At 46.3% G+C, this 16,259-nt stretch overlaps 1 protein-coding gene across 2 annotated transcripts in view; it reads left to right on the top strand.

Moving 5' to 3' along the window:
- The window catches only part of ZFYVE28 (zinc finger FYVE-type containing 28), a 146,170-nt gene extending 143,496 nt beyond the window's left edge, over positions 1-2,674 (top strand). For both annotated transcript variants that reach the window (XM_030947290.1, XM_030947288.1), the window contains one exon: positions 370-2,674. In XM_030947290.1, the coding sequence (XP_030803150.1) occupies positions 370-501 (132 nt within the window). In that variant the 3' untranslated portion in view covers positions 502-2,674. The remainder of the gene's footprint in view (positions 1-369) is intronic.
- Positions 2,675-16,259: the final 13,585 nt, after the last annotated feature.

The following is a 16,259-nucleotide window of genomic DNA, read 5'->3' as shown; positions in this document are numbered from 1 at the left end:
GCTGGGGTACAAGTTAGAAAGGAAGAAGCTGCTTCTTTAACTACCTAGTGGACTTGCAGGAGTATGAAATTCAGAGATATTCACAAATATTCCCCATGCCTTTCTTTAAAACGAAGGGAGAGATGCTTCTTTGCACCTCTGATGGAGCTGCAGAGGAGGACAGGCCAGCCTTGGCTACTGTCAGTGCTGGGCACCCTCACCCTGGCCAGATACACTGGGTGAGGATTGCCTGCTGGGGCCCTTCACTTGCTCTGCTGAGGACAGTGCTGGTGCCAGCTCATACAATCTTCTCGCCCCTCCCTTGAAATCAATTTTGTCCCATCCTGTTCTTCAGAGGAACTGAAGAGAAATTTCCCTCTTGTTTTTCAGATCTTCTGTTCCCGCTGTTCCTCCCACTCTGCTCCATTACCTCGTTATGGCCAGATGAAGCCTGTCCGTGTTTGCACTCACTGTTACATGTTCCATGTCACTCCTTTCTATAGTGACAGAGCTGGTATCTGACAAATTAAACTACTGCTGTGTCTTCTGGAGTCTTACATGGACTGATATATTTGACCTAAGCCAAGAATTAACTTGAAAGAGGGACCCAGTGAGGGCACGTAGGCTTTGACATCCATTATTATAAATTTTGTACAGACAGTTTTTATTGCATTTTACTAAGCTGCTAAAGGGAACTACGAGGCGTCTGTAGCTCCAAGGCTACAGTACAGTCTTCCATAAATTTATAACATTAATGTTACGATGCCATATGCAGAACAAATGCACTGTGTGGAAGGAAATAGGGCTCAGAGAATTGGACAGGCATTGCTGCTTATCTTACATGCTAGGAACAGAGTAGCCAGTTAATTAGTCCATCCCCAGTGGATCAGTCCCAAAGCTCAGACACTCCTGTGCCCACTGGAATCCCAGCATGGCTGTGGGCATCAGCACTCTCCCACCTGCTGCCATTTAACCTCCCCATGTCTAGATTTTTGCTACGTATGCTAGGATTAAAAAAAGCAAATATATTTCAAATCTGTATTCAATATTTACAAAGGCAAAATTTTCAGTGACTCCCATAGGAAGCCCTGAAGGCCCTAAAACAGTATATTTCTGTTGCCTCTTATTTACCAAGCAGAGCAATAACTCCAAATTGTCTTCTAAGAATTTTTTCAACTTCCATTTCCATAGTTTGGAGTTTTGGAAGTATTTATAATCTGGATCATTTAGGCTAAATCTTGTTAATAAAGTCTGACACAGAAGTTTGGTTTCTATATCAGCATTTAAAACTTAACATACTTCAGAGGAAGTGGTTACCAAATAAACGAATTCATATTATAATAGAGGTTTTTGACAGTTTGGCAGCAAAATTTAGTAGACAAGACAAATTATTTCTCCCATACTGAGGTTTTTTAAAAGGCAAATATGTAATGAGATATCCAAAAGTTCTCACAGTATGGTCAGCCAGAGAAGGGTACTTGTTGTCCACATTTGGCAGAGTAACTGTGTAAAATAGTGCATACTGGTACTTCACTCATGCTAACAACTCAGAAGACATTTGTATTTATTTGAAACACCAGGGAATAATTGTTATCTCCACTCAGACAGGAAAGAAATGAGACTCACACAGATTCATGCTATGATCTTGCACGAACTATTTGCAGTAAGAGCTCCCTGAGCACTGAGGTTTCAAAGGCATTTGGACCTGCTTTGAGCTGGCCACATGAAAAGCAAGGCAGTGTGTGCTGTGGTTACAGAGGGAACGAGATCAAGAGCTCTTTGCTGTGCCCCCTTTCCTGACTTGTGGCACTACACACTGTGTTTCAAAGTGAGAAATACAGAAATGGGTGAGGAAGTTGTTTGTGGTATCACGCCTGAGAAAGGTCGTCTCTCAAACTGATAAGGCAAAACTGGCCAGTGTTAATTTGTTTTTAAATTTTATTTATTTTTTGGGGACATTCCCTTTGCTCAGTGGTTTACTGTTCAGTGTTAATGAGCCATATAAGGGTGCTGCAGTTTGGCACTACTGTCATTTTGATTCAGATGAAACAGCTTCACTTAGTTGATGTGTAATGCACAAGCCTTATGATGCTGTTTGTAGACAATGTCAGCTCTGATGTGTTATCCTCACTTATTTATATTTTTTATTATTATTACATCCCTGAAATCCTTCTCATGAAATCCTTGGGTTGGAGTGTCTGCATTCACTAGAGTTTGGAAAGGCATGGGGTTGGGTGATTGGTGGGAGATGGGTAATGTGGTGCAAGCAATGATACTTATTCAGGCTTAAATCTCAGGCTTCACATTGCAATGATTATTGCAGTTTTATTTTTAGGAAGAAAAAAAACAGAAAAACACACAAGAAATTTAATGCTTCTTTTATAGGATAAAAAAATTGCAACAAACTTCAATTGTGAAATAAATATGCACAAAAAGTTGCTTCTGTGGAAAAAATCTTATTTAATGCACTGAATATTTATTTAAGCTTGTTTTTATTTTGTAAATGCTGTAATTCAGAATCATTTCCATAAATATGATATTTAAAGATCTCAGACACTATAGTTTCTTATGTAAATACAGACTCCTATTTCTCTTACTGAAAAGCACAATGACTATATCAATACTAATATACATTTGCCTCAAGCAAGACTTTCATCTTGTAATCTCTTCAGATAATTAAAGTGTCAGGACTTTCTACTTCCATGTGCTGGATTGCTCTTTCATTTGGGGTCTGTTTACATGGAGTGACAGCTGCCATCCTGTCAAACAAACTGGCCTTAACTCTTTCTCACCTTGCAAATAACGTGAAAGAAATGAGTTTAAATTTGAAGATGGAAGTCACCCATACAGTGAAGGGGTGGTAAATCAAAGCTAGAATACCAGCCTGTCACTTAGCATTGCCTCGTGCTATCTCTTGCCACCAGCTGAAAATCTCCCTTCCCAAAATATCTTGTGTCAATGGCCACTTCAGTCATCGGGCATGTTTGATCTGCCTGTGTCACATCTGAATAATCTGTCCTGTGGGGGATACAAATCTGCAATGAAAACAGTGCTCCTTGGATCTCTGTGCACAGTTATCCTTGGGAAATATAAATGCCCAGTGCTGCTTTGTTCTGCCCCCTGTATGAGATACAGCTGTTAAAGGTTTTATGGGAATTTATTTTCTTTTCCAGAGGACTTAATGCTGCATAGCTCTGGGATGCCATTTCACTGAACAGAAAACATGTTACAGCTCCATTACATTGGGGTCTTGGCTTCAGTGGTGCAACAATGGGGAAACTTGATGGGAAACTGGCACACAAATGTGAGATTGTATCTGAATTAACATGCATAATGTTTATGGGCAAATAATGCTGCCTTCAGGTGTGTATGAATAAGTGAACAGTAGAAATTGATCCTAAAGGGACTTTTTAATCAAAAAGGGGATTTCTCCAGAATACAACATGTTTCACAGCAGTTTTCCTGTTGGGGGTATCACAATGGGAGTGAAGAGGATAATAAGGTAAGAGCAGCATTGCCGAAGACAGCAATAATTCACCCGGTGCTGGACTCTGCTGTATGACAGTTCCCTTCTGAATAACACCTGTTTCCAGGGGGAAAAAAGTAATTACAGTAAACTCTGGAGTGATCCTTTTTGGCTCTGTACAAATTGTACAGCATTTCCAGCTCTCTCTGGGTTTGTAAAGCTGGTGGATATCAAGGCTTCCTCTGCAGTGAAAAGAACTTCAGTAAAATACCTCTGCTTCCAGGGAATACCCCTGTCCAGAACATTCAAACAGACTGAAAAGCTTTCACAGAGCATGTCAGGTATGTAAGAGGGGAACCTGGATGGAAGTGATGGGTGAGGAGTGACCTCTGTGTGCATTGTCTGAGCTGAAAGGACGGAGGAGGGAACGGGCTGTGTGTGCTTGTGCCTGTACTCGGGTGGGGAAGTGGGAAAGCCTCAAACACAGCCCCATCCCAGCCCTGGAGGAGCCAGCTCTCAGAGCCTCGCTGAACTCTCAGTTCCTGCAAAGTCAAAGCTGCTGGGGCTGCGCCGCTGTTTCCGTGGCAACCCCCGATAGCATCTCCCTGCCAGCGCCAGGACTGCAGCACTCTGCTCCTGCACATGCAGGATGGAGACTCCTGCTTTCTGCTTCCTCACAGGGACTGTGATGGCTCAAATGTCTTCATTTGGAACCAAGGTTTGTGCTGCAGTCTAGAGCTTACTGTGAACTCTATTTTCTAATGATGGCATTTCACTGAATTATGTTTTATGTTTCTTGTCATCTCTGTAGGCATCCTTTTCACTTCTTTTGGGGGGGATTTAGCTCTTTTTCTTTCTCCTCTTTCACCCTTTACCTCCCTCAGCTTTCAGTTTCTGCTGTGTATAAACTAGACTTTGTGGCCTCAATGAATATCTTACACATAGTGAAATATAAAGACAACTCAAAGAGCTTTCATCTTTATTGTTTCCTGATCTTGCCCTTCAAGTTCCCAGGCACAGGCTTGTTTCAAACCTCTTGGTGTCCTTGTACCTGCAGTAGCATCCTGCCTGAGATACCACCTTGGGTCTTGCACCAAGCTGTTTAAAGTTCTGCAGTATTCCTTTACTTTGTGGTGGAGAAAGGATAGATCCTAATTCTCAGGTTTTAATAGCTGTTGGTAAATTATAGATATCGCCATTTGGCTCTTTTTTCCTTTGCTCTTAAACCAAAAAATGGTAAAATAATAGGCCAGAAGGATGAAGAGGAGAAGACTTGTTAAAGCAGCTCTGGAAGTGTGAAGATGATGTTTTAATGAAGTAATTGGTCTCTTTGAAAACAAGCTGTAACTGCATGTGCTAGGAATGCTGGGGCTCATGCATAAAACAAACTGGGCAATTAGTCTTTCATGAACTCATTTCATTTCTTGTTTTCACTAAACATGAAGGTTCTGAAGTGTAAAGAACTATTTTCCCTCATGTTTTACTCTAAGGTAGGAAGCTGATTTTTTTTTCTCAGTTTTTCTCTGCAAACAACCAGCAGCCTTTTAGGGCTCTGACTGAACTTGTCTGCAAAAGGGAAAATCCTGTGTCCAAACCATCCAACAGTGGGGCCCTGTCAACCTCCCACCCCTGGGGAGCAGTGCCTGTGAGCATGAGTGACTGCAGAGGGGCTGCTGCTCATGTCCAGCTGTGAGTGCTGCTCCCATCTGCTCTTTCTCAGGAGCCTGAAGTGTCTGGCACAGCCCAGGGTGGGAGGGACCACTGGGCCTGGGAATGGCAGAGCTTACTGAGCTTGTAACTACCTCACATAATACTGAGATTTTATTTTCTGAAAATAACCCCAGGCCAGGCACTCACACCACTTAAGCAAGCACTTAAACTCATGTCTTACTCTAGAAAGTCTTATTTATGTATTTCTGCACTTTTACATAGTTCTTCACAGGGCAATAAAATGTTGGTGTTACTGCCATGACTTTTTTATTCACTGAGTTAATAAAAATGATATAAAACAGCAGCAGGGAGGGTGTTTGAGGTGACTGCTTTCCACATAATGTACCAGCAATTGCCAGCTTTCAGGCTTTTAGCTGGAATTAGGCTGTGGTTCCAATGGACTTGTCAGTACAGTTGAAGATCATGGTAAGAGCTAGTCCTGAATGGCATTTCTACTGCTAACCTCTCTGCTGATGTCCTGTAAAACATGTTAAAAATACCTGTCTTTCATAAGAGGTGTGTCTGAAAATGATGTGAAAGTGCCTCAGCCTTTTTTGGACAATTTGAAGAAAGTTGTCCCTCATCATTCCAGGGCTGGGCCAATGGCTCTGCATGGATTGTCCCAGTAAGATCCTTGGTCATGGGAAGGCACCTGTCAGGTATGTAAAGAGCAGTGAGATTATCCTGGCTTTATCCCCAGAGGACCTGTACCATGCCATCTTCCTCTGTGTTTGGGGAGCCTCTGAGATGACAGCTTGAGGTACTTAATAATTATTTTTTCTGGTCAAGATCGTTTGTTATTGCTGCTTCACTAGCAGCTTTTCTGTTTATTATGCAGCAGTAAAGCCTGCTAGTTTTGTGTTGTTTTGGTTTTTTTAATTGATTTCACTTTCTTTGGCTTATCTGCAGAAAGCTGGAGATTAATAATTGAAGATATAAACAGAAAAATAATCACTTCAAGTTCATAAATATATTTAAAAGAAATGACTCCATGATGCTCTCAAATACTGGGAAATTATACAGTAAAAACTGAACCCCAAGTAGTCCAAAAGTCCTGGGTGTCCATCTCTGAACTACCTGCTTTTGTCTAGGACTTGTAGCTGCTGGAAAGGTACAAGGGACCAAAATTTACAGGTTTGAGCCAGTGATTGTAACTTCTTTGTCTAGAAATAACTCTTCCTTAATTTAAAAAAAATAATGAAGGAAATTGCTATACTTCCCCTGTAAAGAACCTCTGTTCAAAGAAGAAAATTCCACTTGGTCCAAGTGTCTTGGAACAAAATATAAAACTACCACTAATGAATTCAGTGACTCTTTTATACCCTGTCATTGTCATGTCTTTTAGAGTTTCTTTCAGGACAGAACATCAGCCTTGCTTGGAGAACAAAGTGGGAAAACCTTGCCCACCTGTACACCTGACAGGTGTTCTTCCCTGTCATGTTTTTTCCTCACATTCTGCTTTCTGCCCTTTCTCTTGCTTTTTTCTCTTTAAAGGAATGATATTGGAGTTAGACTCTAAACTGAGTCTCAGGGAAAATGTTTCCATATTTCTTTCCTGTAGGGAGTGTTTGAAATATGGCTGTGTCTGGTGTCTGTCTCAAAAGGTGCTTTGTGAAAACCTGAGGATGCAGACTTGCATCCAGATGCTGCCTCCATGCAACTTTCGACTTACACTGGGACAAGAACAAAGAAAAGACTCCAAAGTAAAGCAGCAGTAAAGAATCCAAAATTCAGGCTGATGTAAAGTGTGAAAGCTTAAGGGTATCTTGAGTGCTTAGTGAAAATACCCAACACAAGTGCCAGCCTCTGCCACTGCCAGGCACAAGCCCACAGGTGCTGCAGCCCTGAGCTGGGGAGCTGAGACCTGTCCAGGCTGGAGGGAGAAAGAAGCCAAGGAGCTGACAGCCCAAGGGACACTGCCCAAAGGTTTGTTTTTTTCCACAGGCTGTTTTGCTAAAAGCAACTCCCAAGGGACGTGCAAGATGTTGTCTTACCTATTGCATTAAGGGTATTTTCAGTGAGCTTGCAGAAAAACCCATTGGGAGTGCTACTTATCTATTCCCACCCAGTGTTAAAGAAACACTGTTCCTTAGCAGGTGGAGGGGACAGAGAGGCTATTGTCTTTTTGCTTGTTGATTATATTTTTACATGTATTTTCTGCTTGCTTGCTGCAGTAAGAAATGAAAAAAAAGTGTTCACTTCTTGAAAATCTCCAATTCCCATTCCTGCAACAAATAATTCTCATAGCGTGTTCTAATTGCAGAGTGCAAATAACTACCAATCATTAAATAATATTAGGTTGTTTTTAAACAGAAAAATCATTAACCTCAAATCAAGCAATTATGAAAGCACTTCCTCTGAGAACAAACAGCTCAGAAGCTGCTGAGAACACCAGCTCCATGTGATAAAACCCTCTGCCCCATGTGCTGCTCCTGGAGCCTTTCCAGTGCCTTCCCAAGGTTCAGATGTTGTCACAGCATTGGCTGCCAGAGGAAGGCTGTTCTTGCCAAATTGTATCTTCTTGGCTGCTCTGTGCTCTTGTGCTGCTGGTGTTCAGCTCCATCAGCCTCTGCAGTGTTTGCATTTATTTATGGTATTTATAAAATGGATAAAGAACCTGGCACAAAGGAGGGTGGAACTCGTTGGGGGAAGGTGTTGAGAAAGAGTCCTGCTAAAAATGTTCCTGGTGTGTTTTGCTGTGAGGGAAAAGCCATGGGAGTGACCAAGGGCTTGGAAACTTTCAGAGTTGCAATCTATTGAATGTATCAGAGATAGGGTTGCAGACGCCATCAGTAAATGCCTACACTGGGTGCACAGGTCTGGGAGGCCAGGCTCCTCCTGGCAGGGGTCTGATGGGAACCAGAATGGGCCAGAAGTTGAGTCAACTTGAACAAACACAGGTGAGAAAGAAGATGTTAAATCTCTGTGCATAACCAGCTGTTGAACAGTGAGCTGATTGTTGTAATGAACTCTATACCTATGAGCACGAGTATTTTTAACAAACAACATCAGGTGCTTCTTACAGGCACAGTGCTGCAGCCACCCATGTGGGGACTAAGGCAGAAATAAGCACTCAGTGGGGCTACCCTGTGACAGAGGTCAGGGTCCTTGTGGTCTCAGATTATAAATTGGTCCAGGAAGTTACCAAGACAATGGATTTCTCTGTGGGCTGATGTACAGGAGGGATGCAGCAAAGCCACCAGTGCTCTCCATCTTCCTGTTTCACCCCAGAGCTAATCCTGCACCAGGGCTGGAGTCACACTGGCATTGGGCTCTTACAAGTAGCAGGAAAAGAAAGGTAATGGATCAAACACAAGGAAGAGGGATTCAGGGAGGAACCCACTCCCGTTTAGGAGCCCAGTATCTAAAAGAGGGGAAGGAAAATCCCTGAGCACAGAAACCTCCCAATGTGCAATTCCTAATCAGCTACAGGAGTCACTTCCCAGTTTGCCAAGAACAGTCTCCTGTCCTTGTGAGCTGGCTGTGATTTCCTGCTGTGCTCATTAATACTGGTGTCATGCTGAACACATCTCTCCTGCACAGGCCAGGCTGGGCTCTGGGTACCATCAATGTCCCAGAGACAGTGTGAGAGCTGAGCATGGCTGTCTAGAATTACTTCTTCCACACACCCTGCCTGCAGCTGGAGAAGAGATGATCCTTCTGCTTTGTTTTCCTTCACAAATGCTGGACACAGAGCAGCAGGTTTGCCTGAGGAACCAGGCATGGAACCACAGTGGCCAGCCCTGCACAGACCTTACAGTGAGGCACAATAGAAGATGGAAGTAAACTTTTTTTTTCTTTTACACAAGAGGGATTTATTCATATGCTCACCCAGCTGTGAAGGACTGGAGGGGGGAGCCATCTCTTTCTTCTGCCTGAGCATGAGAAGTGGCTTCTGTCTCCCACCACTTCTGCTGAGCCCCTGTCCCGGAGATGGTCAGGATGAAGGGGCTGTTGTGAGCATTTTTTTTTTGGGCCTCCCCACAGCAGAGATGTTGCAACACTGTGCCACAGTAGAGTCTGTAGGATTTTGTACAGTAACTCCTTCCTCAGTTTAACCTTGTACAATGCACAGTGCTCCTGATCTTCCCCTGCCAACCACAGCACCAGCACTGGTTACTGTGCCCTCACACTGCTGTAGGTATGTTATCTCCATCCTACAGAAGAGCTTATTAAAATACTCGGGAACACAAGATCAGCTCATCCTGTCCTGCTATCTCAAGCATCCATGAATAATCCCTTTCATAAATCACTTGTATCTAATCACAGAGGTAAGTGCAGTTCTTTTTACTGTACTCAGAGCTTAATCTTCTCAGTAGACCAAGGGTTTTAGAGATGCTGAAGTCTCCAGCCCCTGATGTTTTAGTGGTCCTTTGAAGCTTAACCTTGGATCTCAGAGTCAGTTATCCCTGTTCCTCCTGCATGCCAGAGGACCTTTTACTCCCTGCCTGTCACCTGAAGCCTTATCAGAGATGTGTCTGGTGGGAAGAAAAGAGCTTGTAGGAAATGTCTATGCTGCTGTAAAGAAGGGTGGATAGCTCTGACCCTGGGGTGGCTCTGGGCTTCATCTTGAAAACCACAGCTTCTCCTGATCCTCTGAAAGTGATCTGTACCCTGTAGGTTCCCTTTGGTAATCTGCTCTTGTCTAGAAGCAGTCTCTGGCCTTCATTTTGCTTGTTAAAACCTGCTGGATGCATCAAGTCCAGGTGCCTAAAGGTGGACCTTAAAAGGCTAAACTGCTCTCAAATCCATTACTCCCACTTGGGCTTACAGCTCCCTCTCAGCAGGTGTTTGTAACACTGTGGGGCAGCTCAGCTCCTGAGGGTGCTGAGTGCTGGCTCACTGGTGTGTGTCAGCACACCTGAAATAGTGTGGGGTATGTAAAATCTGCTTCCAGGGACTGTCTGGGCAGCAGAGTCACTGTGCCATGCCTGCAGTCTGCAGCACAGTGTTTGTATCTTGGTATCAGTCTCTCCTTTTGGTAAATGCAGCAGAGATTGATGGGTTTGTTTTGCTTAGGTGGTAATGAAGCAGTTAATTGCACTCAGTAATGGCTGTCTCTGCCCAGCTGCTCAGGGAAATATCTTAGAGGTTTGCCCCACGGATCCTGGGCTGCGTAAGCACATCCAAGCCATCACCCAAATCCCTGGCCGCTCAGCTTTCCTAGCTCCCTTGTTGATTGTTTCACTCTTTCCAAACACATATTTTATCTGCTTGTTTCAGCAGCCCTCTGTGCTCAATGTTGTGTGCAGTGGTTGGCAGCAGCAGCAGTGGCGGTGCCGGCGTGGGCTCCTCTGGCGCAGCACCCGCGGGAGCAGAGCTTGCGCCGCCGCCCAGCCAGCGCATCCCGCCCGTGCTGGGACATTCCCCCGCTGTCCCCGGCTGTGCCGAGGCTCTGCTCTGCCATCACTGATCTGCACAAGCCCTTCCAAGTCTGCCACGTGCTGAAATTTCCCTCCTTCCCTTCCCTCCCGCCTTCACCGATAGTCCCCTGTCCCCCTGCTCTGAGGGAGCACGAAATGCAGCTCCTGCATTGCATCCGTTGCATCCAGCAGCTGCAATGTTATTTTTCTTCACTGGAACTTTTAAGTATTTTTAAGGCCCACCCTAGCATCCTGAAATCACCTTCCAACAAAACAAACGTCTCATATTTAAAATGCAGCAAAGCTGTTCTTTCCAGTTCTTCTTGTCGAATAACAATTTTTGCACCGCTGCTGTCCCAGCCGCGCGGGACAGGGAGCGGGCAGCGCTTTCACAGCCAGGCTGTTCTGCTGCTGTCACAGCACCGGGCTCTGCCCGGCCGAGTCATTAGACTTTAGGTCAAGTGCTTGAGCTGCGTGGAAGCCGATTGTGTTAGGGGGGGTGAGTGCCGAGTCCTTCCATCCTCTGCTCTGCTGTCACGCAGGAGCGTTAAAGCCAACATAGAGCACATTATTTGGGTCAAATGTAAGCGGTTCAAGAGCTGGCACAGCGGCAGGGATCACGCTGTCCTCCGGGGCCCCCGTCCCCAGCGGGTGCTGGCAGCTGGCACCCGGTGTTGGGGTCTGGCACCAGCGCCTCGGAGCCTCCGATCGCCCGGGATGGCACCGAGGGAGGCCCCAGCGCCCCTGCCTCAAGTGAGCCCACAGGAGACCGCGATCTGCAGCGTGAAGCCGCCGAGCCTGGCGGGGAGCGCGCAGCTCTCCCGGCTGGGGCAAGAGCAGCAATTCGTGTTTTCATGCCCAAGCTCTCCGGACAGAAAGCAGCGGCGCTTGTCCCCTGTGCCAGGCACGGCTCCCGGCGCGGATGGTTTGTTCCCGGGGCGGATGGATGGTTTGTCCCGGGCCTGTGGGCCGGGGCGGCGGGCGCGGCGCAGTCTCGGTGTGACCCCGTGCGGCCGCCGGGCGCAGTGCGGGTCGGGCACCGCGGCCTGCGGGCCTGGGGGCGGCCAGGGGGCTCGGGCCCGGAACGCCGCGGCCCCGTTAATCGCCAGCCCCACTTGAAAAACAAAAAACAAACAAAAAAACCAACAAAAAACCCTAAACCAATAGAAACAAACAAAACCGCAGCTGGCTCAGCGCCGGGCTGCCAGCACTGACGGAGCTCATCCCTCGCCGGAGTCCACTCAAAGCCCCTCAGCCCGGGCACTCGCCACCGGCCGCTGCTCGAGTGCTGTTTGCCAATTAAGAAGGAAATGCCAGCAAGCCTCTTAAGTAGCCAGGCCTCCAGATCCCCGTGGAATTGCAGCCGGATATGAGAGGCCGTTTTAGTGTTTTCCTATTCTCAAGCTGTCTAGAAATGGAACTGGGCAGTTGGGGTTGTGCAGGCAAGACTGGGTGCCCAAAGCAGCTGCTCTTCAGTTTCCTTGGCCTGGCCATGCCCAGTGTGCATGGCTGCCTCAGCCCTTTGCTGGCTCTGTAAGGGCGAGGGCAGGAGCTTTGCAATTCACCGTCTCAGAGATGACAACTGTGCCCACCTTGGCTGGTGTGGGAGTCTGCTGGAGACTTTGGGCTGAAAAATCCACTCAGCCACTGGGAGGACCAGAGTGGTTTGCAAACATTTACAGCAGCACATCCAAGGCAAGTTTCGGAAATGCGTGGAGCAGAACAGCCTGGGCTGGTGTTGCTCCTGCAGTGCTATGACAGCTGAGAACAGAAACCAGCTCTGAATGATTTGCAGTTTAGTCCTCTGATTTAGAGTCTGGAGAGTGCAAGAGTGCGTCTGCTGTGCTGTCCTTGCCAAAGCTCTGTTTAATGTCCTGTCCTGGGGTGGGAAGGAAGGAGCTCTGCTTTTCTGCTGCTCTGTCACAAATCATTGGTCTAGGGCTGTTTTTCCTTTCAGTTTTCCACTTGTTTCTCTTCCTGCACTTGTCAGGGGTCTCCCCCATGGTTTTTGGTTCATAGGTTCAGGGAACAATAGGGCAAAAGATTCCTCTTGGAGGGCATCTCCAGCCTGGGGAGGAGCAGTAGCCCTGCAGAACTGGCCATCCCTGTGCCTGATACTTGTGATCATTGTGCAGTTTCTACTGAAACTCAGCATGGCATTTTACATCCACTCCATGAAAAGATCACTTCATGGCTGGGTGATACCAGGAAAAACAGGCAGGATGAAACTTCTCGGAAGAATGACATTTCAAGGCCTCCCAAGGCTTGTTTGTTAATTTATGCTGACAAGTATTTACAAAAATTTCCGTGCATCCAGCCCAGAAGGTCCTGCTGTTTCTGAATGTGCCATACGGCGCAGTGCTCAGCTTCTGCTCCAGAAGCATCTGTGCCGCTGGGCATGGCACGTGGGACCAGGGCGCTGACCATGAAAACCTGGTGAGCAGCTGACATGGCAGAGTGGGGCCAGGCTGCCCTGCAGGGCTCCTGCATGCCACTGATTAAATGCCTCAGCTTTTCCTTCCCCTCCACTTGGAAATCTCACTGTTAACTTGACTTAAAGCCTCCCTGTGGGTTTGCAAACTTGGAGAAGATTTTTTTTTTTCTATGAGATGAGTTCTCCTTGCCAAGAAGGTTTTAATAACTCACCATGAAATTTATAGAGTTTAAATTTAAACCACACGTGGGAAAGTGGAGCTGTAACAGTTTAATCCAATTTAACCTTGAGCGATCCGTTCCACAGCGCCCAGGCAGACAGTTCACACCACAAGCAAAATTCCTCTGCAGGGTGGCAGACAGCAGCTCTCCCATCACGTAAGTGTCCTTTCCAAAGCACAGAGGACCAGACTGGGCCATCTATGTCCCTGTTTCATTGTCCTGCAAGTCTCCCCTTGGAAACAGCAGGAATCTGATGCAGCTCAGAGTTGGGCACCCCTAGGCAGAAGCTAAGTCTTCTTTTAGCTGGCATGTTTTCCTTCCTATGCTGAAGAATATCCTTTTCATGCCACCTCCTTTTCCTGTCCCGTCACAAGAAGAAGGCACATTTCATGGGTGACCATATAAATGTATCTGGTTGGGGGAGCAATCTGCTGGGAGTCTTCTTGGTACTTTCCAAGGAGAGGAGGTGGGAAAGTTTCATTGCCAAGCAGCTAAGTGATGAAAAGTTTTATTTCCATTGACCTGCTTTGTCTTTTGTAGCAAAGTCAGTTTTATATTGCCACTGTTCCAATGTGGAGACCTGAAAGACCAAATATACATTCCTAGTAGAAGTCAGATATAGGATTGGCAAAAGCCTGTTGAGTGGGGATGTAAAATGCCCCAGCCTTGGGATGATGTTGTGACTGCATTCAGAGGCTTAGACCTGGAAGGGCTCTCCCATGGTGTCCAGCTAAGGTTAGGAAATTCAACGGGGAGCAGCTGAAGGTGCCTTCATGTATCATATGCACCCACAGCAGTTGTGGCTGTTCTAGTAACAAGAACTACACTGATTAACTCTCTGTTGTAGTCCATAGCAGGCTGTGCCTGTCAGAAATGGGCAGACAGGATGATTTTCTGGGGTGGCCAGGTGGAGACCAGAAATCCAGGCTAGAACTGTCATGGTTGACCTAAAGCTTCTAAGAACCATTGCATGAATGGCAATGCTGTTTCTGATCCAGCTGTGTTTCTGGTGTTTCTGAACAACTACCTTTGGTGCTGCCCTTCTTGGTGGTATCTCAGCCAAAAAAAGGTAACAGCAAATTCTACTTTTCAGACTTTTATTTTTTCCCCTGGGCTCGTGCATTTAACAGAGGTTCATCCAATAATTTGCTTTGGTGAGATTTGCTTGTTTGTTCTGTTTCTGGAGAGAGGGATACTCATCAGATAAGTATTTTTATAGGCATTAGATATGACATGGTGAGAGCAGAAATGAGTTTCATGCCATGTTCCCATCTGGGTAGTTTCTCAGGGAGGTTGGCTCCTGCCTGTGCAGCTCAGGTTGGAAAGCTTGGGGTAGCAGAAAAAGGAAATATTTCCGAAACTGGTACACTGGAAACAGGGATACCAGGCTGACTCACCAAGGCGGAGGTTTCCAGAATGACTAATGACTGAGCAGGCATTGATTTTTGCCTGTCTAATGGGACACATCTTACAAAGTCTCCAGGTTCCAGACTGGGTGGAGTGCTTGCCCTTTGAAAATCAGATCCATGTATTGTGTATCGAGTTGACTGTACCAAAAAAGAAACCACAACCTTGAGACCAGGTAAGTGTGTCCATGGTAGGCTCCAGGCTGCCAACAGCAAGGCGCCGAGGCAGCTGCTAAAGTTGCCCTCATGTGCTCCCATGCTTCACTGCTGGCATGAGCAGGGCCTCAATTAGACACTATACTCCTCAAAGCCTTTTGTCCTCATCTAAAGGCTTAATACACTCCCTAAAAGGGAGTTTCCTTCCTTTTTTTCCCTCATCAGGGTAATACTTGTTCTGATGTTGTCATCTTTCTGCTCTTGATGAGCACATCAAGTTCTACATGTGTAGATCTGGCCTCTCAGTGATGCTTGAAGTTGCTCTTGACCAGTAGCTCCACATCAGCTCCACAGGAGACAGGGCAGACCCTGAGGTGATTGTGAGAACTAAAGCTTTGTAACATGATATGTTATTTCCCATCATGGCTGTGACTGTTTACTCCTGAATCCCCTTCGCAGAAGAAATACAGAAGTTAATCAGGCTTACTGTGACGCTGAACTCTCCTTTGAGCACCCAGATGACAATGGCTGCACACCTGATCCTGGCTGAGGTATTCAGCTGTGCGAGTGGGGAAAGTCCAGCTCTGGCTTCTAAATCTGCCAAGAAAATCTACTGCCCTACACAATTATATCCCCTAAAGAGGACCCACTAGGTGTGAGGAGACAAGGGTTTGAGTTCTTTTTGGCCTTTCCTGTGCTCTGTTTCATTAGGCTCTGGAACTGTGCAGCACCATGTGTGCGTACTCTCCCTGCTCTTTGGCGACAGCACCAGCACAGGTTCAGCACTTCATCCCTGCTGCCTGCTGCTTCCAAGGCTTCTGGGCTGCCACAGACCTGCTCAATGCCCTCCTGGGAGATGTGCCAGAAGGTGGGTGGTTTTCCAGCCCTATGTGGGGATACATGTCCCACTTGTGAGGCAGGTCTGTGGGGCCAGGTGCTGCTCCTAGTTTAACCCTCTCTGGGATGAAACTGCTTCACTTCCCCCCCACCACCCCCAGGGGCAGCTTTGTGGCTCCAAAACACTGTCTCCCTGTGGAGAAGAAATGGGAGCTGCTGCTATAGCCCAAGGGAGTGTCTTTCCACTCCTCCTTTAGACTCATGGTTACCCCTGAAACTGGATGTGTATTTATGGGTGTTTTAAAGCTGATTTTTCCTCTGGGGCAGCAGGGAGAGTTGGGCACAGTCACAGTGGACTGGTGATATCAAAAGCATCCAAGTACTCTTGCCAAATATGATCATGATCAAACCCAGCAGTGTTTTGTGGTCTGTGCACTGCACCAGCAGCTCATCAAACTCACCTTTTCCTGGGAATAAAAGTCTAGTCTCAGGCAATTGAAGAAGCAAGAGAGCATTAGGCTTTTAAGAAGCAGACTTCAGAGACTGCATCCTCAAATTTTCTGCCATTTAAAATGTTTCCCTAAGGTTTTACTGCATGTAAATGAAATGATAATTACAATATTTTAATCCAATTAGCTCCCTTCATGATCTGGCAGGTGCAAATTGGAGATGGATCAAACTTCTTCT

The sequence above is a fragment of the Camarhynchus parvulus genome, chromosome 4 (assembly GCF_901933205.1).
Source record: "Camarhynchus parvulus chromosome 4, STF_HiC, whole genome shotgun sequence".
In the NCBI taxonomy this organism is placed as follows: Eukaryota; Metazoa; Chordata; class Aves; order Passeriformes; family Thraupidae; genus Camarhynchus; species Camarhynchus parvulus.
Note: the sequence above shows the minus strand (reverse complement) of the source record. Positions and strands in the feature narration are given on the sequence as shown.